Source organism: Asterias amurensis, chromosome 4, assembly GCF_032118995.1.
Source record: "Asterias amurensis chromosome 4, ASM3211899v1".
NCBI lineage: Eukaryota > Metazoa > Echinodermata > Asteroidea > Forcipulatida > Asteriidae > Asterias > Asterias amurensis.
In genome coordinates, this window is record NC_092651.1 from 5,913,413 (window position 1) to 5,937,206 (window position 23,794).

General features: G+C 38.9%; 2 protein-coding genes across 2 annotated transcripts; both read right to left on the minus strand.

Moving 5' to 3' along the window:
* Window positions 1–9,373: 9,373 nt before the first annotated feature.
* On the minus strand, window positions 9,374–14,655 carry LOC139935874 (uncharacterized). The gene is made up of 2 exons (XM_071930487.1): window positions 12,739–14,655; window positions 9,374–9,397 (listed from the first exon to the last, which is right to left on the minus strand). The coding sequence occupies exons 1-2, from the start codon at window positions 14,653–14,655 to the stop codon at window positions 9,374–9,376; spliced, it is 1,941 nt and encodes a 646-aa protein (XP_071786588.1).
* A 6,666-nt stretch (window positions 14,656–21,321) lies between these two features.
* Window positions 21,322–23,540, minus strand: LOC139936360 (uncharacterized). Its single transcript, XM_071931166.1, has one exon. The coding sequence runs from the start codon at window positions 23,538–23,540 to the stop codon at window positions 21,609–21,611; it is 1,932 nt and encodes a 643-aa protein (XP_071787267.1). The 3' UTR covers window positions 21,322–21,608.
* Window positions 23,541–23,794: the final 254 nt, after the last annotated feature.

The following is a 23,794-nucleotide window of genomic DNA, read 5'->3' on the forward strand; positions in this document are numbered from 1 at the left end:
CTAAAAAGTATCAGTACTCCAAGGTGGGCATGCAGCAGTTCTCTAAAAGCCTTTCCTGGAAATGTGCCCTATCAGAAGAATGAAACAAATACAAATCATAGAATAAGTTCAGTGATTATATTGGGTCTTATTGTGCTAAACTTTTTCTGCATCAAGCTTAATGTAAAATGTATATCTGTTTTGATTATTAATATTACGATCATCAATCAACCCAACTATAGTAATTGCAAACAAGTGTTAATTGCTTGTGCACAGAAGAAAAATGTAAGTTAAAACAAAAAATGTCAGCCAATGAGCCATTTTCAAATCGAGGGATATGAATCTGTGTGCGTTGAAGTGTTGGTGACTCAAGTCAGACAAATCCAATCTCACATAAAGCTGGGCTATGTTCGTTCCAAACCGAAACAAAACCAAGGAGTAGGCTCATACTTCCTTCGAATGTGAATGCAAAGTGGATTTTGGTGAGGCAATACTTTTACGAGCTGCCCTTCCATAAGTGAGACACAAGAAAATTGTGCTTCGCATCATGAAATAGCACTGCTATTTAGCAGGAAGGAGGTCTACCTACATAAATAACAACAAGTTTTGAAGTATTCAAACATGACAAACAATGACTACTTACAATGTATGACTTTACGTTTTCTAATTCTATACAGATTCGATCAATATAAACAAGATTCTCTCCACTCACCACTTTGTGACACTGGCAGTTACATAATGACTTGGGATCCATCCATGACTTGCTCAGTTGCAAACGTTGGTCGTATGTGGTATCATGCTCTAGTTCCCTATAGTTTATTCACACCCGGACATCCTACCTCCATAGTCCAACTGCTGCCTGCATGCAGCAGACAAAGCACACGAGAACTGACGGAGTTTATCGCAAAACCAGACCGTCCGCAGAGAGGGCACTAGCTGGTATATTTTGACATAGTCGTTCATTAATTGCCATCTAGATAGCAGATCAATATAGCTTTGGCTCACTTGTTCATCTTTAACATTCATAATCGTGAATATTTCCTATTTTCTTACGATTTTTCTTCCACGACAAACACGGAGCTGCCAATGCCGTGTAATCATAACATGAATGACCCCGGGGTCAACTAAACATTATGTTAATTTATTACAACGATCGCACGCTGATTGGTTCTACAGAAAGCTGTAGAAGAAAACAATGAAAAAGTTAACACAGCGCTGCAGGATTGCCAAGACGATGGTAGCTTGCAGAGTGTAGTCTAGATTTCGAGCCGTCCACGTAACTAAATCATACCGTGGCGGGCGCGCTTTGGCGATTCAATCGCGCGTAGTACACTATCCAGAATCAAGCACCATCGTCTTGGGCCAAGACTAGGGAGACGCTAGGTTGCAGCACAATAACTGATTCGTAAAAGTATACTGGCATCCTAGGATGAAGACAGGCATTGGTCTTTTAAACCCATTGATTACATTATATGTCATGATAGCATTGGATATATGAGTGTGTTATGATTGGTCCGAGGTGATGTCAGCTTTGTTTGCACTTCCGATCGTCTGCATGCAGTGTGTGCATAGTGTATGTACGCCGTTGTTTTAGTCATTATGTAATGTGTATATGTACGTGTGCGTTGACTGTGAATCTCCCTGTGAAATGAATGCGAGGTCAAAGGTGCATGAGGCAACATCCGGTCAGGCTGGTATATGGGGTTATGCACGAGCCTCGAACACTGATCAGTATAATAGAGATCAATGTTCTCGAAGTGTGACGTCAGACAGGTTAGTTTGTATGGTACTCGAAAATAAGTGACCATGCCCAGGATTGTTTTAACAATGGACTGACACGACTTATTGTGGTATTTGTATGATGGACATGAGTATAATGTTAACAATAACGTTCCTAATTGTTCCCCTTTATACATTGTACTTTACACCAAGGGTAACACCAACGCCCAGCCGGCAATCACAATGTTTAGCAAGGCCTTTTTCATTTTGCAAAGGGTACTCCAGTGGAAAATCTCAAAAGTCTATGGGAATGTTTTGAAGGGGCACCAAGGCCATGACCGGGCACTGTCATGGCCTGCGTGTAATTCAAGGCATGTCATTAGTATTTGTACCATCAGTACATTTTTAAAACTTCTTCGAGGCTACATTATAAAACTTAAGTATCGTAGGAGGTCCTGTTTTCGAGGTGTCCCTAAAATCGTGGCAAATCTTTTACCTCTCTGTGCGCGATGTACACAGTCCCTAGATAAATATTGTGTGGTTTTATTTGCCAAGCAAAGAGTCTCCTCTCCCTTGACCAAAACTTAGAAACACGTAAGGCTCCACTGGATATTTGCACTTGTAAATGCAAAAAGTTTGGTATTTTAAGCATTTCTACAAGGTACAAAAATATGTCATAATGTTGAGGCCATATAAAAATATTTGCCCACCGAAAAAGTTTCATCAAACACTATGTCAATTCCCAAATCATGATGATTAAACCATGTGACTGAATATTTTGCTGAGCATTCTGGAACAAAAAAAACAGAGGCTTAAAGAAGCCATGTGCCTTATATCATTTTCTAATATTTTTGGAGATTTTTTTTTTTAACCCTCCGATCAATATTATTATTAATATTAAAATTTAAACGATCAGCTTGTTGATTCAATTATCACTGTTTATTTATACGCTTTATTCTAAATTTTAAGAGAAAAAAGGGGGGAAAATAAATAAAATTCAGATTTGAAAGCCAATGATTATTAACACTTTTTTCTAATTATTTATTTTTGTTATTTTTTGCAAATTACCATGGTAATTTTAAAATTTCATTAAAAAATATTTTGAATAAAACGAAGACCAATGCTGGCTATAGAGTCATACACAGAGTCTCAAAGAACACTTGTAGTCACTGCAGATGTTTCTTCCATGTATGGCTTCACCGGGAAACCATACTTTCTTGTTTGCCGTGAAAACAGGAAAAACTCAAAACAAATGGGGCCAGTTGAAGTCATCGAAGATCGGTGTGTAGTGTGAACATTTCAATGTCCATCAAGTTTTAATATATGTTTGCATACTTCATATTAACAAAAGAAGGTAATTAGGGCATCGGTTGATATAAGGCATCATTATTTTTTTCCCAATTCTAAGAAAAAGACATAATAGCGTGAAAACTGGTAAGGGGAGGATATTGATGTTGTATGTATTTACATTCTTAATATTATAAATGCACACTGCAAGACTAATAACTTCATCTTGTTCAAAACAAAAATGACAAATAAACTAGAAATTAGTGTTACCATAAACAAACACTAGCTGTTCGGGTATCTTCGGGTCAGTGTTGGAATCGATGAAAAGAATAACTTGTTAATAGCTCGTCAAAATGCAAAGAAATCAAAATGAAAACGGATTACTTTTATACATTAAATTTGTTATTTCTACCACCATAGTTTCATAGGGAACTATAAAAAACATGCATACAACGAATATTCACAAGAAAAAGCCAAGCTGAAAATCTGTTTACTCATGATAGGATTTTTCAAAACAATAAACTTTTGTTATAAACAGATTTCTTAACTGATGACGTCATAGCTAAGTTCTTATCGAGAGATTTGATATTAAGTACATGTACGTACTTAGTAAACTTACAAAAAAAAATTCCAGCAGACGAAGCAAATATTAATTTGTTCACGTCATTATCTGTAAATTTAAAGGATGGGTCAAACTTTATTTCATACAGTGCGAACTTGTCGGAAGTCCAGATACTTTAAACCGCTCACAAAGGCGCCGGGAGATTTTGTTCAATGTATCTTCAGAATTGAAGGGTCCATATAATCATAAATCATACAGAGCAATATTTTGTTCGACTTCCTTTTGATCATCTTCGCTGCAGATCTCCAAACTGCCCTCAGGGTTACTCACAAGTACATGTACATTGTATCACGTTCAATGAAGCTATAATAGAATATTTTTCAAAATAAGCCATGCCATATGTTGACAATTATAAAGTTTTGTTGCTTTAAAACTTTGAATACTCATCAAGTTTCGGTGCATGAAACATTGATGTCTAGTAATGATGTCGTTAAGTCAAGAATAGTGTGTGCATTAAATTAAAGGATACTTGCTTTATTTTAAGATAATGATTTTCCTACAGACGAGCGGGCTGTTAACTTTAGACTATTGAAAGGGGCACTTGTTTTTAATAAAAATGTAAAACGAAGGCATATCGAGGAAACGGCAAACCTTAGCCCCTCGTGAATTTTGACTAAAAACATAATGAGTTAAGTACTACTTTTACCTGTAAGGTGTATCATGGAAATAAGGAATGCAACAAAGCGAGTGGAAGTCTGTCAATGGATCCAAAACCATTCCTCTGATTTTTGTTTATTCCCGTTGATCAACACAACCGCTTGTATTTTTTCACGTAATTAAAAGTCTTACGAACCACTGAAGTAGGTGGCCATCCCAGCGAAACTTTGTCTTCAATTCCACCATCACCATTATGCCATCAGAAGGGCAAAAAGGAAACAATTTGACGCCGAACATGCATTCGTTTCCGTTGCGTAAGTTCCGCCATATTATGTTATTTTCAAGTACGCGCTAATCCTCCAATCAGATTCGCAGAATGGAATGGAGTGGTGATACAAAACTATATTGCACGGCTAATATCACTACCTTGGATATAAGCGCTATATTTTTTCCGTATTCCTCCCGCGCTTGTGTGATAACTTATATTATAACACCCCTTGCAAGTATTGTACCTGCTCATTGGTTTAGAGCGCGTCACATGACATGTCTTAGTTTTGCTAGACGACGGCCGTGTGATAGAGCGTCGGTTTGCCATGCGCTAGTCCGAAGACTAGCACATGGCGCCGTGCGCTAGTCCGACAGACTAGCACACGGCGTGCATTACCCAGACGTCCGTTGCGTGTACGAGGATGATAAATTAATAGTCTGTAACCATTTCAGATTGTCCGACACTACATGCAACACAGTAGGTAAAAGTGTTTGCAATCTGTGTTCGCGTCGTCCGTGGATTGTAGCATTCAGGTCTGTAACTTAATAATAATAATACAGGTTTTAGAAATGTTTGGGTGTTATAAAACAAATATTGACTGCTTTTACTCGTGCAATGGTTAAAAACTATGACTCCCTCGGTGATCCCCGGAGCGTTCTATTTTCCCTCGGCTTCGCCTCGGGAAAATAGAACGCTCCGTGGATCACCTCGGGAGTCATAGTTTTAACCATAGCACTCGAAGCAGTCAATATTTGTATAATATGCATTGGTCATCGGCACAGCGTAAAACGGAATACAGCATCACGCCACTTTAGTGAATGCGCACGTAGTCACAACAACAGTGTAAACAGATGACATTCTCATTACTGTTTCATTCGTGCTATATGTAGGCGCATCCAACCAACAGGCGTCGGCTATAGATTTGTTAAATCTTCAACTAATGTTTTGAACATGAAGTGAAGTGGGGTCATGTCTGTGAAGCGTTCAAAGCTCTTTGCAAGACCTTTCCGATGAGGTATAAATTGTTGTAATAGCTATTGTACTTCTTGAGTTACGATTTGTTTGAAATAATAAACTTTGGATTAGTATATTTAAACAACTGATGACGTCATCGTGACGTAATAAATTTTGTATCATCTACTGGTCATTGTCTACCTGCATGCACAATTTCATTGAGAGGAAGAATAAAAACCAAAAAGAAAAAACCCCGAACAATATCAAAGAGTTGCCCGAACACCTAATAAACAAATGAATCAACAAGTAGACTTCTAACCAATAGGGTCTGATGACAATGACATTATTTGTGTTGATCCAAAAACACACAAACTTAAAAAACATCAATAATCTTGCTATAATGTAGGTGTGAGTTGACCGCGAAACTCAGTGTGAAATGATTGCGAGGTCAAAGGTACATCTGGCAACATCCGATCAGGCTGATATCTGGCGTTATTTACGAGCCCCGAAGTGTGACGTCATACGTTCAGGCTACTTCGTACGGTAGGCCTATTATGTTCCCATGCCCATAATTTTAGAACAGTTGACTTACGACTCACATACATTTAAAGGAGTTGTGGCATTTGGAGGCCATCATGGACACGATGTGTCTTCCCTTTATACTTGACACCAAGAATAACACTAACGCACAGCGGGCAATCACAATGTTGACTCGAACATTCGACCCACTGACCCCCATGGTTTTAGATTTGGCCCTCATCACGGAATTGTGACTTAAATATTAAAGCGGATGTTACCAATTCAACGATTTCAACCAGTCATCTTGAAATTGATACTTTGGTCAAGTTCCACTCAACTCACCCTTGTCATGCCTCAGTGATCTTAAACCATTCGTCAATTTGCCCCTCACAAACCAATACAACTAGTAAACTTGCAAATCCGTTTTATCTGTCATTATAAATCTAAGTACATAAGGTAATAGTCGACACTTTGCATGGTTTTTAAAGCCGTTTGTTTCAAAGCCTAACATTTTGAAGTTTTCCTTTACTTTTTACTGGCTGGTCCACTGCCGGTTATTTATTTATTTGTTTTGCATCCATCTTGTTTTAGTGTTTATGTTATCTATGGTTACAAGCCTGGAGTTTTATCGTTGTGAGGGTAGGTCTATTTTACTTTCATTGGAAAGTCTCAAAAGTCTATTGGAATATTTTTATGGGGCACCAAGGCCATGACCTGGGGCAACTGAAGCCATGGCGTGCATGTATTTCAAGGCATGTCATTAGTATTGATAATTTTATAGAGTACATTTAAAACATTCTGGTTCTTGAAATGGAGGCTACATTATTAAACTTAAATATTGATAATTTATATATTTTTTACATTCTTAAAGCACACTGCAAGACGGACACCTTTATAACTGAATATTGTTCAGGACAGACATGATCGACACTATAATATTTAAACAAAAGAATGAATAAGAGGACTTCTAATTAATAGGATATGTTAATGACATTATTTGTGTTGATCTTGAAAAAAAACTTTCGAAAAAGGTTTGTGTGAATTGATTATTGTACTGTACGTACACACACGAGTGTTCATTAAGACACAATTTACCCTACCTCAGCTGTAGATGTAATGCTCACTGCGTACACTTGAACCTCTTTGATGAATCGGAAGTGCTAGATTGCCGGCAACAGTAATGGATTCTGTACGATAAACAACGTTCAAGTTTACATAACAAAAACAGTGCACCTTCGCCAACCTACAAAATGTTGTACTTCCGCAATTGGGCCATGGTTGGGCTTAAACCACACGGCCATGGGGCTGGTATGCGTTGTAGCATGGACATTTCTACCTCCATGGTTGTAGAAGTAGTTTCGCACAACTGGGAAAACCCCACATACCCTAACCACACATTGTGTTCGACATGGTTATGGCAAGCCATATGCCCAATAATTCGATAAACAGTGTTTATCGTCGATAAACTAAGTTTATCGCCGATAAACACTGTTTATCGACCGATAAATAGTGTTTTTCGAGAAACACTCTGTTTTTCGCCGATAAACAGAGTTTATCGAGATAAACTTAGTTTATCAACTGATAAACACTGTTTATCGAAAAACTGTGTTTATCAAGCGATAAACAGAGTTTTTCGAAGTGATAAACAGAGTTTTTCGATAAACACTGTTTATCAAGTGATAAACACGGTTTATCGAAAAACAGTGTTTATCGGGTCGATAAACAGAGTTTTTCGATAAACACAGTTTATCACTTGATAAACAAGGTTTTTTGATAAACATAGTTTTTCGATAAACACAGTTATGCGCCAACGCCAAATGCTCATTAATTCGATAAAAACTGTTTATCACTTGATGAAGAGTTTTTCGATAAACTATGTTTATCACTTGATAAACACAGTTTGGGCGATAAACATAGTTTGGGCGATAAACATAGGTTTTCGATAAACAGTGTTTATCAGTTGATAAACACTGTTTATCGAATTATTGGGCATCTGGCGTCGGCGTGAAACTATGTTTATCGCCCAAACTATGTTTATCGCCCAAACTGTGTTTATCACTTGACAAACAGTGTTTATCACTTGATCGAATTATTGGGCATCTGGCGTCGGCGTGAAACTATGTTTATCGCCCAAACTATGTTTATCGCCCAAACTGTGTTTATCACTTGATAAACAGTGTTTATCACTTGATAAACACTGTTTATCGAATTATTGGGCATCTGGCGTCGGCGTGAAACTATGTTTATCGCCCAAACTATGTTTATCGCCCAAACTGTGTTTATCACTTGATAAACAAGGTTTTTCACTTGATAAACACTGTTTATCGAATTATTGGGCATCTGGCGTCGGTGTGAAACTATGTTTATCGCCCAAACTATGTTTATCGCCCAAACTGTGTTTATCACTCGATAAACAGTGTTTATCACTTGATAAACACTGTTTATCGAATTATTGGGCATCTGGCGTCGGCGTGAAACTATGTTTATCGCCCAAACTGTGTTTATCACTTGATAAACAAGGTTTATCACTTGATAAACAGTGTTTATCGAATTATTGGGCATCTGGCGTCGGCGTGAAACTGTGTTTATGAGTTGATAAACACAGTTTTTCTCGATAAACAGTGTTTATCAACCGATAAACACTGTTTATCGAATTATTGGGCATCTGGCGTCGGCGTGAAACTATGTTTATCGCCCAAACTATGTTTATCGCCCAAACTGTGTTTATCACTTGATAAACAGTGTTTATCACTTGATAAACACTGTTTATCGAATTATTGGGCATCTGGCGTCGGCGTGAAACTATGTTTATCGCCCAAACTATGGTTATCGCCCAAACTGTGTTTATCACTTGATAAACAGTGTTTATCAACCGATAAACACTGTTTATCGAATTATTGGGCATCTGGCGTCGGCGTGAAACTATGTTTATCGCCCAAACTATGTTTATCGCCCAAACTGTGTTTATCACTTGATAAACAGTGTTTATCACTTGATAAACACTGTTTATCGAATTATTGGGCATCTGGCGTCGGCGTGAAACTATGTTTATCGCCCAAACTATGTTTATCGCCCAAACTGTGTTTATCACTTGATAAACAAGGTTTATCACTTGATAAACAGTGTTTATCGAATTATTGGGCATCTGGCGTCGGCGTGAAACTGTGTTTATGAGTTGATAAACACAGTTTTTCTCGATAAACAGTGTTTATCAACCGATAAACACTGTTTATCGAATTATTGGGCATTTGGCGTCGGCGTAAAACTGTGTTTATCGACCGATAAACACTGTTTTTCGATAAACACTGTTTATCACTTGATAAACAGTGTTTATCGAAAAACTCTGTTTATCACCTCGAAAAACTCTGTTTATCGCTCGATAAACATAGTTTTTCGATAAACAGTGTTTATCAGTCGATAAACAGTGTTTATCGAAAAACTCTGTTTATCACCTCGAAAAACTGTGTTTATCGCTTGATAAACATAGTTTTTCGATAAACAGTGTTTATCAGTTGATAAACTATGTTTATCTCGAAAAACAGTGTTTATCGGTCGAAAAACAGTGTTTATCGTCGATAAACTTAGTTTATCGGTGATAAACAGTGTTTATCGAATTATTGGGCATATGGCTTGCCATACATGGTTCGATGGTACAAAGGTTCATATTGCATTACAGGTGCACCAATTTCAACCATTGCGATAGTGTGTGCTACATCATGATGTGTTCCTCACATGTCAATGGCTGATGTGTTTGTGCATGGGGCAATTAGGAACAGCTCTTGGTTCGTGAAACTTGGTGTGACCATTGAGGTATTTTCCTCATCCATGGTGTGACAAAATAAATGAAAGAACGACAGAATGAAAGAATGAATGAATGAATGAATAAAGACTATTTAGGGGATGTCATACACTACAGTTTAAATTTGCTAAAAAGACATGAAATTCTAAAACATCTCTCATTTTGGTCCTACTATTAAGCTGCGACCGCTAAATTATAAATGATGATGAAACTTGTCAGTTAATATTACACGTCAATAGATCCTAGTAAAGTCCTACCTCAAGCTGTAGATGTGACTAATGCTCACTGCGTACACTTGAACCTCTTTTTGTGAATCAGAAGTGGACGATTGCCGGCAACAGTAATGGATTCTGATCGTTAACCAAAACGTTCAAATCGTAAAAGCAGCTCTTCGCCAACTCGACACCGATGTGAATGTATACAGTACATACAACGTATTGATTTGCATTCCGTGCGCAATGCAATGGTAGCAGTTTCTCACAACTGGAAAACCCCCACACGTTGCAACGCATTCTACGGTGGCCTGTTAAGACCATCGCAAAGTGCGCGCTGAAAGAGAATTTCCTCTTTCAATGACATTTCGTACCGATGTGTTTGTGGAACTTGATGTTTTCAGTCTGACATGTTGACCCGAAATGTTAACCATAATAATGAGTACTGTGGCTGGTTGAACATTGAACATCTGGCTAAACGACAGCATATACTAGAATTGTCGTAATTCCTGTCACTATTGACACTCATTTTGGAACGTATGGCAGTATTTATACATCGTTCCAAAATGATTGGAACCGATTGACCGTGCGAACATGCTAGCTTCATGCTCGCTAATTGGGGCAGTTATCTTTCAGTTTAGTTTTCTAAATCAACCCCTCCTCTAATGCCACTCACTGTAGGAATAAATTGTGTTAAAGACACTGGACTTTATTGGTAATTGTCAAAGACTAGCCTTCACAGTTGGTGTATCTCAACATAAGCATAAAATAACAAACCTGTGAAAATGTGAGCTCAATCGGTCGTCGAACTTGCGAGATAATAATGAAAGAAAAAAAACACCCTTGTCACACGAAGTTGTGTGCGTTAAGATGGTTGATTTCGAGACCTCAAGTTCTTAATCTGAGGTCTCGAAATCAAATTCGTGGAAAATTACGTCTTTCTCTAAAACTATGGCACTTCGAGGGAGCCGTTTCTCACAATGTTTTATACTATCATCCTCTCCCCATTACTCGTAAACAAGAAAGGTTTTATGATAATAAATAATTATTTTGAGTATTACCAATAGTGTCTACTTCCTTAAAAAAAACTTTTTAAATATAAACATGGAGATTAGACTCATAAAAGCTTCTACCGGATACAATGCTCATGAAAGCAGATACTTCAGAAGCCCATAAATGAAGAGCTCAGGGAAAACCAGAGAAATGGTTGAAACAAAATAATCTCGTGCACGTGGTATATTATACCTTCCGACTTTAGTCTCCGTACCCACATCACCTCCACGTTGTGTGTGCATTGAACATTTGTTGATATGCAAATAAATCAAATAGTGTAAACCACTTGACTTATATGATAATACAACTTAATCCAGTTTGGTTTGCTTTTTACGCTACGATGTTTTCGGGAAACCCTTTCTCAAAATGGCGTTCATGTATGACATTGAGATAAAATAGTTTTTCGTTGTGTGCATTGGGTGCATTGAATCCCATTTGACAAGATTGAAAAAGTGGAAAGAAAATTCTTTAAAAACAGAGGATCCTATTGCTGTTGCTATTATTAACTTGATTAAAAGAACTTAAGGAATCAACACGTCTCTCAATTATTATTTGATGATTAGTGAAATACAACACACATTGCCGACTAGGTTTTGGCACTGTCGGAAAGCCAAACTCAAAGGGCTCTCTAGAAATGAATTCTGAGGGTTACGAGGGGCCGGGGAAAGAGGAAACCTTGAGGACTTCACTGATGAGAGATCGAGGGCCCAGGGTGTTTGAGATGGAACGAAATAGTAGCAGCCAGAAAGAACCATCACCCACAGCTGACCAAACCATACTTCGAAGGTATAACAGCTAGAGAGACAGTTGTTTTATCTACAGTTAGCCTTGGTTGTCCTGAATCCGTCTATATTTTTAAATTTAAAAGATGTAAATGATTTAAAAGTAATAGTCCGCGTGTAGCAATCATATTAAGATAACTTTGATAATATTTCTCTTTTCCCTCAGATCCCTCTTCAAAAATTCGATACCCCGAAAATCATCAAAAGTCACTCCTCTTTGAATAAAAGGCCCACTTTGGGGACAATTAACTTTAACATTAGATGAGATATGTACTATTTAAGACCAGATTATGAATATATGGCCAAAAGTAAGTTGGTACACAAATTTAAACAACTTATAGCCGTATAGCTGTTACCGTTTTAAAGTTATGGGCTCATAAAGTTTGAAAAAAAGCACAACGACGTGTTTTGCGACGCGGCGCTGGGGCGGAGCTTTAAAAAAAGGGAGGTTTGGGCAAAATTCGTGAGGCAGTATCTCGAAACCGATATGGAGTATGGAACAATTTTTTGTTGTGTGTTCATTTTAGCCACAGTGGAACAGTTTGACAAAGTTTTTAAAAAAATCTAAGAGGGTCAGTTAGGACCTTTTTTTGAAATTTGGTTGATTTGACATAGAATGACCCGTGTCGTCTGTAGTGCAATCGGTTTATTGTTATGATTTTACATCATACCACCTTTTAGTTTGGTAAACCAGCAAAGCGGAATTTAAATCATAAGTGACTCAATGTAAGCGAAAGTCAAACAATTGTTTTATTAAGTTATTGGTCGTTTAGAATAATAGTTGACTGTGGATTTGTTAGAATGACAGATTATTCTAGTCTTGATGAGAATGCCTTGGTTTTGGTTAGTCATTGTTTATTATTGGATGTTGTTAATTTTCAATTGTCGTCCACGATTTTGTATCGTTTTCGACCATGACGTAATCGACACTCACAGACGACACAAACCTTGACCGAGTGCGAATCAGCCACGATGAGGTCACCGGTAGGAGTAAACGTCATGGCTAGAGGATTGTACAAGCCACGAGCTACACAGCCGATGTGCTCACCTGATGCATCGTAATGATGTACCTCACGGGTTACATCATGGTTATAAAAAACAGACACATATATGTCTCCAGCATCGTCGCAACACACACCAAACGGTTTTAAAGGTTTGCCGTCAATGGAGGTGCTGATATTGAACACCTCGTTTCCAATAAAATCCACACAAACTAGTTTCTTATTATAGAAGTCTGTGAAGATCAGACGCTGCTCGCTGCTTACAGATAGATGGCATTCGCTACTAATATCGTCATGATGTATTGTGGAAATGATGGATCCATCCATATTATGGAGAGATATTACCTTTCTCTTACTGTCAGCCACTGCAATACGATCTTTCTTGTCCACAGCAATACCACGTAGTAGACTCTTTGACTGCCCCTCGACTTGATTCTGTGTGGGTCGGAACTGACGAATGTATCTCAGTTCTCTATCATAAACCTTTACATCCTGTCCGTCAGTAACCAGAAGCAGGTCATCAGATGTCACGGCGACATTACAAGGTTGTTTTAGTTGACCGTCCTCTGTTCCACTTTGAACCCCTGTAGATTTGTAACTACCCTTTGATGTAAATGTGGATAATAGCCACCTTCTTGAATCAATAACGACAATGTCACCATTGCTAAAACAAGCAACGTCCCCTGCCAACTTGAACTCCCCCTCACCTTCCCCTTCTTTACCAAACTCTGTCTTCACCTCCCACTTCTCTTCCTCTAGTATTTCACCGAGATCTGCATCGGTGACGATATCATGACCTTTGAACCCGATGAATGACTTGCTATGCTGCACTGTTTGAAACTGAAGCTCTTTGTGGAAGTCTAAGTTGTGCATAACTTTTGGCTTGAGGTCCAGCAGCTCAAAGTTATCAGCATGTTGCATCAAATCATTGACTGAAGCTACGATCTGCTCTGCACGGCTCATCTTATCGTGATTGCTGCTCTGTATGCTCTCAAAACCCTCGCCTTTTTCTTGACCGATTTGGGTGACTGCTTCTTGAAGGAGGCGAGATGCGTTTCTTATGTTAGTGATTTCCTCTTCCTCCTTAGCCACAATATCTCGAAGAGCCTGGTCAACCATGAGCTGTAAACTCTGCTGTGAGTATTTGATAGAGTCATCCACTTTTTGGAATTGCTTGCGACATTCATCAAACTTCTGCAAGGCTTCATCAACAGCTCGACGATAAGATCGAATGGAATCATTGATTTCAGAGAGATTGTGGTTGGACGCTCGGTGATCGAACACCGCACATTTAGGACACACAAGTAATTCACACGTGTCGCAATAGAAAAACAGTTCCTGGTCAGTGTGTTTCCGGCACTTTTGTGCTTCAGTTTTATTCTTGTCTTTGGGTCGCTGTTTTGACGAACCGACAGCATTAACGATTTGATGATGCCTGTGACTTTTTAATTTCGCGTGGATTGTCAGACATGTCTTGCAATAATTCACCTCACAGTCAACACACCGTGAGACGGATTCAAGACCTTCGTCGCATCCTTCGCAAGTCAAGACAGGAGGGTTAATGCCCTCCTTCGGACCTTCAAGATTGATGACGTCGTCGATAAGCGAGCTCAAGAAAAAGCAGCTAAGAAGATCCGATATTCCCTCATCTGTGATTGACGTTTCCTTTTTACACATTGGGCAAATAATAAGATCCGTCTTCGGATCCTGTTTGTCTATAAGTTCCTGAAGACATTTTAAGCAGAAGCTGTGAAGACAGTCTAGGATTTTCGGATCGGTGAACCGACTCAGGCAGATTGGGCATTCGATGTGTACATGTCTAATCTTGCAAGTGGTCTCAGTTTGTAAAGCAGCTTCGGCCATCTTGATGAAAATGGGCTCCTGTTACCTGATGAAATAAAACAATGACGTGTTCGTTTTACAAACAGGGAGTGAACAATGACGGAGACTTTTAGACGCTAGGTGGCAGCACAATAACTGGTTCGTAAAAGTATACTGGCATCCTAGGATAAAGACAGGCATTGGTTTTATAAGCACAATGATTTCATTATGTCATCATTGGATAAATGAATGTGAAATGAATGGTCCGAGGTGATGTCAGCTTGCACTTCCGCTCGTGGCATGCAGTGTGTGCATAGTGTATGTTATACGCCGTTGTTTTATTCACTATGTATTATGTGTATTGTATATGTACGTGTGAGTTGACTGTGAATCTCCCTGTGAAATGAATGCGAGGTCAAAGGTGCATTAAGCAACATCCGGTCAGGCTGGTGTATGGGGTTATTCACGAGCCTCGAACACTGATCATTATAATAGAGATCAGTGTTTTCGAAGTGTGACGTCAGACAGGCTAGTTCGTAAGGTACCAGAAAATAAGTGACCACGCCCAGGATTTTTGAACAATGGACTAACACGACTTATGTGGTATTTGTATGATGAACATGAGTAGAATTTTAACAACAATTTTCTTAATTATTCCCGATTATTCTTTAAGTCACCTGGAAGTGGTATTTTCTAAGAATAAAGCTTTTGTCACTAAGATTTGTGTTTTGATGAGTGGAATTTGAATAAACAGTTAACTAAAAGGTTCTAAATTTTATTTTACTTATACAAATTTAAGAGTTGGCCCCGAACCGAGAGGGCGCTGTTCGTGACGTCAATCGAGGCGCGAAAAGAAAATGTGTAGTCTGGCCCCGTACACTACGTCTGGGTACCTGATCGGTATGATGCGTATGCTGTGTGGCGTGCAGAACCTGTATGTGCAATAGCTATAGCAAGGTCTCGACGAACATGGCACATCACAACAAATTTAGACACGATTCTACTTAAGAAATTATACACACACATACGTACGTTGAAAATTTAATGCCTAGTGATTTTTTACAAAAGCTATTGCCGTTATTTTCTAGGTGGCCTTTTAGTGACCAAATGGGTTGTAAAATTGTGTTAGCCTGCCTACGTACAGAACTACGGTCACGGAGCAGGCAGACGGTCCACTCGGATTACTCTGACGGTGAATTGCATGCAGTGCCAACCAAAAATCGTGACGCTTGGGGCAAGCTAAACACATGCCCTCAAAGTTCAAACTTTTTTACTCGAATTTTTTCACGTTTGGCAAATGCTCCTCTAGGTTCATCACGTATTTCAGGTACCTTATTGGACTTCCAACTTTCTCTTCATGAATGTGTGGTGTATTTCGGATTCGAAGCACGACGGCTCGAAGTGTTCGCTGCACAGCGCTGAAAAAGACGTCGGAACGGACCATTTTCGCGGCCCACAACCGCCTATACTTGGGACCTGCAGAAAACATATACAAACTGACCCCATCTTTAGTTATTTTGCTGCATCCAGCAGAAATACACCTGGTCGGCATTGTCGGAAAAATGCAAGAACAACACTTTTTTCGAAACGTATAAACTCACGACTTACATGTACTTGCACGTATGTTTACTCTACGCATTGCAGGCAAATTCGAGGGGGTCGATGTTCGATCGAGGCAAAGTCTGTCACAAAAGGGTATGGGCGGAGTCACCCCAAAATAACTTTATCAGTTTTTAAGCATATAAATCGTGACAAACAATTACTAAAAAATTTTTTTTATTGTTCATGAACAGAACTGTTATGTTTGTGAAGAACAAAAATTTTATTTCAAGGTGACTTGAACACCAAGTATAAAACCAACGCCCAGCCGGCAATCACAATGTTTAGCAAGGCCTTTTTCATTTTACAAAGGGTACTCTAGTGGAAAATCTCAAAAGTCTATGGGAATGTTTTGAAGGGGCACCAAGGCCATGACCGGGCACTGTCATGGCCTGCGTGTAATTCAAGGCATGTGATTAGTATTTGTACCATCAGTACATTTTTAAAACTTCTTCTAAAAATGGTGGTTACATTTATATAAAACTTAAAAAATGAATAGGCCTATGAAGACTTCTAATTAATAGGGTCTGGCAATGACATTATTTGTGTTGATCCTAAAAAGACAACATTAAACAACATCGCTAAACTTTGTTTCCTATTTTCAATAGCCTTCAAACAGTTTGTCAGATCAGGATTGGAACTAAAGCGTGTACTGTTGAGATAAATGTACACTGGTTAGTGTGAACCGCGCCGATTACACCTCTTTGATGGTTATATGTGCATTAAGGCACAATAGATCCTCAGTGCAAGTAAAGTCCTACCTCAAGCTGTAGATGTGACTAATGCTCACTGCGTACACTTGAACCTCTTTGATGAATCGGAAGTGGAAGATTGCCGGCAACAGTAATGGATTCTGCACGATAAACAACGTTCAAGTTTACATAACAAAAACAGTGCACCTCCTTCGCAAACCTACAAGTTGTACTTCCGCAAATACTTGGTTTTTGGGGGCCAGTTGGGCTTCACCACACGGCCGGTATGCGTTAATAGTAGTAGTTTCTCACAACTGGGGAAACCCCACATACCCTAACCATTGTGTTCGTCATGGTTCGATGGTACAAAGGTTCGCATTGCATTATTTTATAGGTGCACCTATTTCAACCATTGCGATAGTGTCAATGGCTGAATGAACATTACATAGGGGAGAGGAACAGCTCTATGATTCGTGGAACTTGATGTGACAAAATAAATGACTGAATGAATACATACAATTCTTTTAGGGGATTTTCCAAGACAAAACATCAATCTTTTTTGTCTCACTACCTGCTAGCTGCGAACTTTTTGTAGATCGAGTTTCAATGCAAGAGCGTGTACATGCAATACAAAATACTGGTTTGTGCGAACCGAATCATGTACATTATTACACATAGCCAACAATCATGTCAGTTATTATTAAGACACAATATACCCTCAGTGCAGGTAAAAGTCCTACCTCGAGCTGTAGATGTGACTAATGCTCACTGCGTACATTTGAACCTCTTTGATGAATCGGAAGTGGAAGATTGCCTCCAACAGTAATATATTCTGGTTGTTAACCAACTTTCAAAACGTAAAAAGCAGTGCACCCCTTCGCCAACTCGACACCGATGTGAATGTATACAGTACAAGTATTGATCTAATCGGCATCCCGTGCGCAATGCAATGCAATGGTATCGATTTCTCTTATTAATATTTTTTATCCCCGATGCAAATTTAACATCTGTTAAATATTTTGATTGTTTTTTTTTAAATACATTCTATAGAAAAACGGAAGACTGGAAAAGTGACTCTTAAAAAAACAAAATAAATAATTATAATGAACTTAAAAACAAAGTGCTCAGGAAAAACGATGGAAATGGTAAAAAAATAATTATCTTTTAAAAACTACTTTTCTGTTATAAACCGCATTTTACATTGTCCTTTTAATTGTTGCTGCGCACGTGGCATATATAAAACCCCGTACCTTCTGACTTTAGCCTCCGTACCTAACATCATAACGCCATGAACTGTGTGCATTGAACATGACCTTCCAAAATCGTGTTTGTTGTTATGCAAATAAATTAAATGGTGTAAACCACTTGACTTATGATAATACAAGCACAACTCAGTTTGGTTTGCTTTCGCTACATGTTCTCTTGAAACCCATTCTCAATGGCGTCCTTGCATTCCATTGAGATGTACAAGTTTTTCGTTGCGTGCATTGGGTATTGTATTCCTGTTTGAAAGGTTACATTATGGCAACTGTAAAGAACAGTTCTTTGAAATCAGAAGATCCGTGTTGCTGTTGCTTTCAACATGCCCAAAAGGACCAGGCAACCAGAAAAAAATACTCATTTTTCTAGGGGGGGGGGGGGGGGGCGTGACAGATGAGTGTGCAAGCGCGTACCATTGCCCCCCCCCCCCTCCCCCTATATATCCTGGATATATACATCATACTAACACGTCTCTAAATATGAAGGTGAATAGTGAAATACAACATACATCACCGACTAGGTTTTATTGTGGCACTGACTGTCTGAAAGCCAAACTCAAGGGCTCTCTTGAAATGTAGTTTGGGTCCATGGGATGAGGTTACGAGGGGCCGGGGAAAGAGGACACCCTGAAGACTTCACTGAGAGATCGAGGGCCCCGGGTGTTGAGAACGAAACAGTAGCAGCCGGAAAGAACCGTCACCCACAGCTGGCCAAACCATACTTTGAAAGTATAAAAGCTAGAGAGACAGTTGTTTTATCTGCAGTTAGCCTTGGTTGTCCTGAATCCGACTATCAATTTGTGTGGCCACCCTAAAGCATCTTCAGCTCATTATTCTCGAGTATTTGGGCATACTCCTAACGCTCTTCAACAACATGTTCAATAGATTTGTTTATGCACAGTGCTATAAGGGATTCGGATTGAAACAATACCCAAGCCCATTATAATTCGCTTGATTTTGGTTTGATAGAAACAAGTGTCTCATGCCACTGGTGGACGGTGACGGGTTGAGTGTGTTTAATTAATCCCGTTTATGTGTAATGCTACTTTATTGGTCCTCCCCCTTTTTAATGGGCGGGGGGGGGGGGGGTTCTGACCTATTGGGGTTAGAGGTCACGTATAGTGAAGTAGTTGATCCTTTTGAGGAAGACTTGGGAATAAGACAATAATGTACGTTGATGGTTTGTGTCTTTGGTTTCCCCTGAAATGGTTTTAATATTGTTGATACTTCATTGAATTGAACCTTTGTATTTTACTAATAATAATATAGTAAAGTCCATTCTTCTATTACTTTTGTCATAATAGTCAAGATATATGCAACGAACTCATACATGGTTCAGCGCACTATGTGTTGGAAAACAAATATGTTAATCATTATTTTTGGCCGTAGTTATGAAAACCACGATAAAGATTTTAGAATTGAAGAATAAACTTTTCCCGAAAAGACTTACTTTGATGGTTTATTCTTAAAATCTGAAGCTAAAAATTTAAATAAAGGGAATTAAACAGTTGCCGTTGATTCTTACAAATGTTCCCAGTTTACAAATAACTACATTATGCTTAATGATTTGACTTTAGAGTAAAAGAGAAAATACCATACTCAACTTCCAAACACAGAGTAAACAACTATTAATTTCAGTATTATAATTAAAAAAAAAACAAGATTTTAAATGAAATTCTCTTAATCACCGATTGAGTGATTTACATTTGAATAGTAAGTCAAAAAAAAAAAGCGCAAAGAAAAAGCAGCTTACAAGCTCTTGATATTACAATAGTAAGCAAGTTTTCTGTTTATTACAAAACAGGGAATCAATATGGTGTGAAGAGGTTTTCAACTAGTGGTTTAATCCCAACTAGGCCTGGTTCTTGATAATTTTACCGAGACGCAGTCGAGGTAAATTATCAAGAACCAGGCCTCGGCGGGTTTAAACCACTAGTAAGTTGAAAAACGATTCAACACACTTTAATTCCCATTCATAAATACCTTTTCGGTCAAAAACATCAACATTTTTTGGTCAAAAAGTAAAATAAATGCAAAAATTATAATTTTTCAATGATTTCTTTCAACACAACACCCCTCCAGATAATATGAAATGGAAAAGCCCTCCGCCACCCTCGGGTAAACAACTCCTTATAAGGGATGCTGTGCGCGTCGCGCGTATCGCGTGATGTGGCACAACTGTTTCAGCCGTTGCTCTCGACCAATAGGAATGAAGAAACTGTCTTACAAGAACAGGTGCAAGCTCGCGTGTCACGCCCATGTTTCAACACTTTTAACTGGTCATAAACAAAGGTTTATACACACCCACGTGACGCGCTCTCCACCAAAAGGAATAGCAAGAACTGTCTGAGGTATTTATGAATAGCTGATAATAGGTAACATTATGTTATTATAAACAACATTATTTACTGTCATGTCTGTAGGTGGCGCCCTAGCATTACCTCTGTATCCGACGGCATGTTTGAAGTAAAATTACACGTTTTGCAAAATATTGATATTTCGAAAAATGATATCAACAGGTAAATCAGTTATTGAATATTCACATATCGAGTAAGATTTTACTTTTATTTTAAAACATGGAGTGGTTGTAATAAAAAGGATATCCGACGTGAATCATAACATTAATCAAAAGGCAATTACTCATAAATTTAAAAGATGTAAATAATTCAAAAGTAATAGTCCGCGTGTAGCAACCATATTAAGAAAATTTTGATAATATTTCTCTTTTCCCACAGATCCCTCTTCAAAAATTCGATACCCCGGAAATCATCAAAAGTTACTCCTCGTTGATTAAAAGGCCCACTTTGGGGACAATTAACTTTGAAATAAGATGAGATATGTACTATTTAAGGTCAGATTATGAATCAAGGGCCAAAAGTAAGTTGGTACACAAATTTAAACAACTTGCTGCCTTATAGCTGTTTACGTTTTAAAATTATAGGCTCTTAAAGTTTGATAAAAGCACAACGACGTGTTTTCGCGACGAAAAAAGGAGGTTTGGGCAAAATTCGTAAGGCAATATCTCGTAAACGATATGGAGTATGAAACAGAGTTTGACAAAGTTTTAAGAAAATCTGAGAGGATCAGTTGGGACATTTTCTGAAATTTGGTTGATTTGACATGAAATGACCCATGCCGTCTGTAGTGCAATCGGTCTATTGTTATGATTTTACATCATACCACCTTTTAGTTTGGTAAACCAGCCCAGCGGAATTTAAATCATAAGTGACTCAATGTAAAGCAAAAGTCAAACAATTTTTTTATTAAGTTATTGGTACGTTTAGAATAATAGTTGACTGTGGATTTGTTGGAATCATGACAGATTATTCATATTCTTGATGAGAGTGACTTGGTTTTGGTTCGTCATTATTTATTATTGGATTTTGTTAATTTCCAATTGTCATCCACGATACTGTATCGTTTTCGACCATGACGTCATCGACACTCACAGACGATGCAAGATCTTGACCGAGTGCGAATCAGCCACGATGAGGTCACCGGTAGGAGTAAACTTCATGCCTTGATAATAGTTCAAGCCACGAGCTACACAGCCGATGTGCTCACCTGATGCATCGTAATGATGTATCCCACTGTCAAAGCCACGGCAATAACCAGACACATAGATGTCTCCAGCGCCGTCGCAGCACACACCATAAAAATGGACAGGTCTGCCGTCAATGGAGGTGCTGATATTGAACACCTCGTTTCCCATGAAATCCACACAAACTAGTTTCTTATTGCCATAGTCTGTGAATATCAGACGCTCCTTGCTGCTTACAGATAACTGGTAGTAGCTACTAATATCGTCATGATGTATTGTGGAAATGATGGATCCATCCATATTATGGAGAGATATTACCTTTCTCTTACAGTCAGCCACTGCAATCCGATCTTTCTTGTCCACAGAAATACCACGAAGTAGACTCTTTGACTGCCCCTCGACTTGATTCTGTGAGGGTCGGAACTGACGAATGTATCTCAGTTCTCTATCATAAACCTTTACATCCTGTCCATCAGTAACCAGAACCAGGTCATCAGAGGTCACGGTAACACCAAAAGGTTGTTTTAGTTTACCGTCCTCTGTTCCACTTTGAACACCTGTAGATTTGTAGCTACCCTTTGATGTAAATGTGGATAATAGACACCGTGTTGAATCAATAACGACAACGTTACCATTGCTAAAACAAGCAACGTCCCTTGTATACTTGAACTCCCCCTCACCTTCCCCATATTTACAAAACTTTGTCTTTATCTCCCACTTTTCTTCCTCTAGTATTTCACCGAGATCTGCATCAGTGACGATATCATGACCTTTGAACCCGATGAATGACTTGCTATGTCGCACTGTTTGAAACTGAAGCTCTTTGTGGAAGTCTAAGTTGTGCATAACTTTTGGCTTGAGGTCCAGCAGCTCAAAGTCATCAGCATGTTGCATTAAGTCATTGACTGAAGCTACGATCTGCTCTGCACGGCTCATCTTATCGTGATTGCTGCTCTGTATGCTCTCAAATCCCTCACCTCTTTCTTGACCGATTTGAGTGACTCTTTCTTGAAGGAGGCGAGATGCATTTCTTATCTTAGTGATTTCTTTTTCCTCCTTAGCCACAATATCTCGAAGAGCCCGGTCGACCATGAGCTGTAATATACGCTGTGAGTGCTTGATAGAGTCATTCACTTTTTGGAATTGCTTGCGACATTCATCAAACTTCTGCAAGGCTTCATCAACAGCTCGACGACAAGATCGAATGGAATCCTTGATTTCAGAGAGATTGTGGTTGGACGCTCGGTGATCAAAAACAGCACATTTGAGACACACAAGTAATTTACACGTGTCGCAATAGAAACACAGTTCCTGGTCAGTGTGTTTCCGGCATTTTTGTGCTTCAGTTTTGTCCTTGTCTTTGGGTCGCTCATTTGACACGCCGACAGCATTAACGATTTGATGATGCCTGTGACTTTTTAATTTCGCGTGGATTGTCAGACATGTCTTGCAATAATTCACCTCACAGTCAACACACCGTGAGACGGCTTCAAGACCTTCGTCGCATCCTTCGCATGTGGAGACAGGAGGGTTAATGTCCTCCTTTGGACCTTTGAGATTAATGACGTCATCAATAAGCGAGCTCAAGAAAAAGCAGCTAAGAAGATCCGACAATCCTTCATCTGGGATTGACGTTTCCTTGTTACACATTGGGCAAATAATAATATCCGTCTTCGGATCCTGTTTGTCTATAAGTTCCTGAAGACATTTTAAGCAGAAGCTGTGAAGACAGTCCAGGATTTTCGGATCGGTGAACCGACTCAGGCATATTGGGCATTCGATGTGTACATGTCTAATCTTGCAAGTGGTCTCAGTGTGTAAAGCAGCTTCGGCCATCTTGATGAGAATGGGCTCCTGTTACCTGATGAATAAAACAAGGACGTGTTCGTTTTACAATCAGGGAGTGAACGATGATGGAGACTTTTAAACGCTAGGTGGCAGCACAATAACTGGGTAAGTTGGCCTCCTAGGATAAAGACAGGCATTGGTCTGATAAACCCATTGATTACATTATATGTCATGATAGTATACAAATATTGACTGCTTCGAGTGCTATGGTTAAAACTATGACTCCCGAGGTGATCCACGGA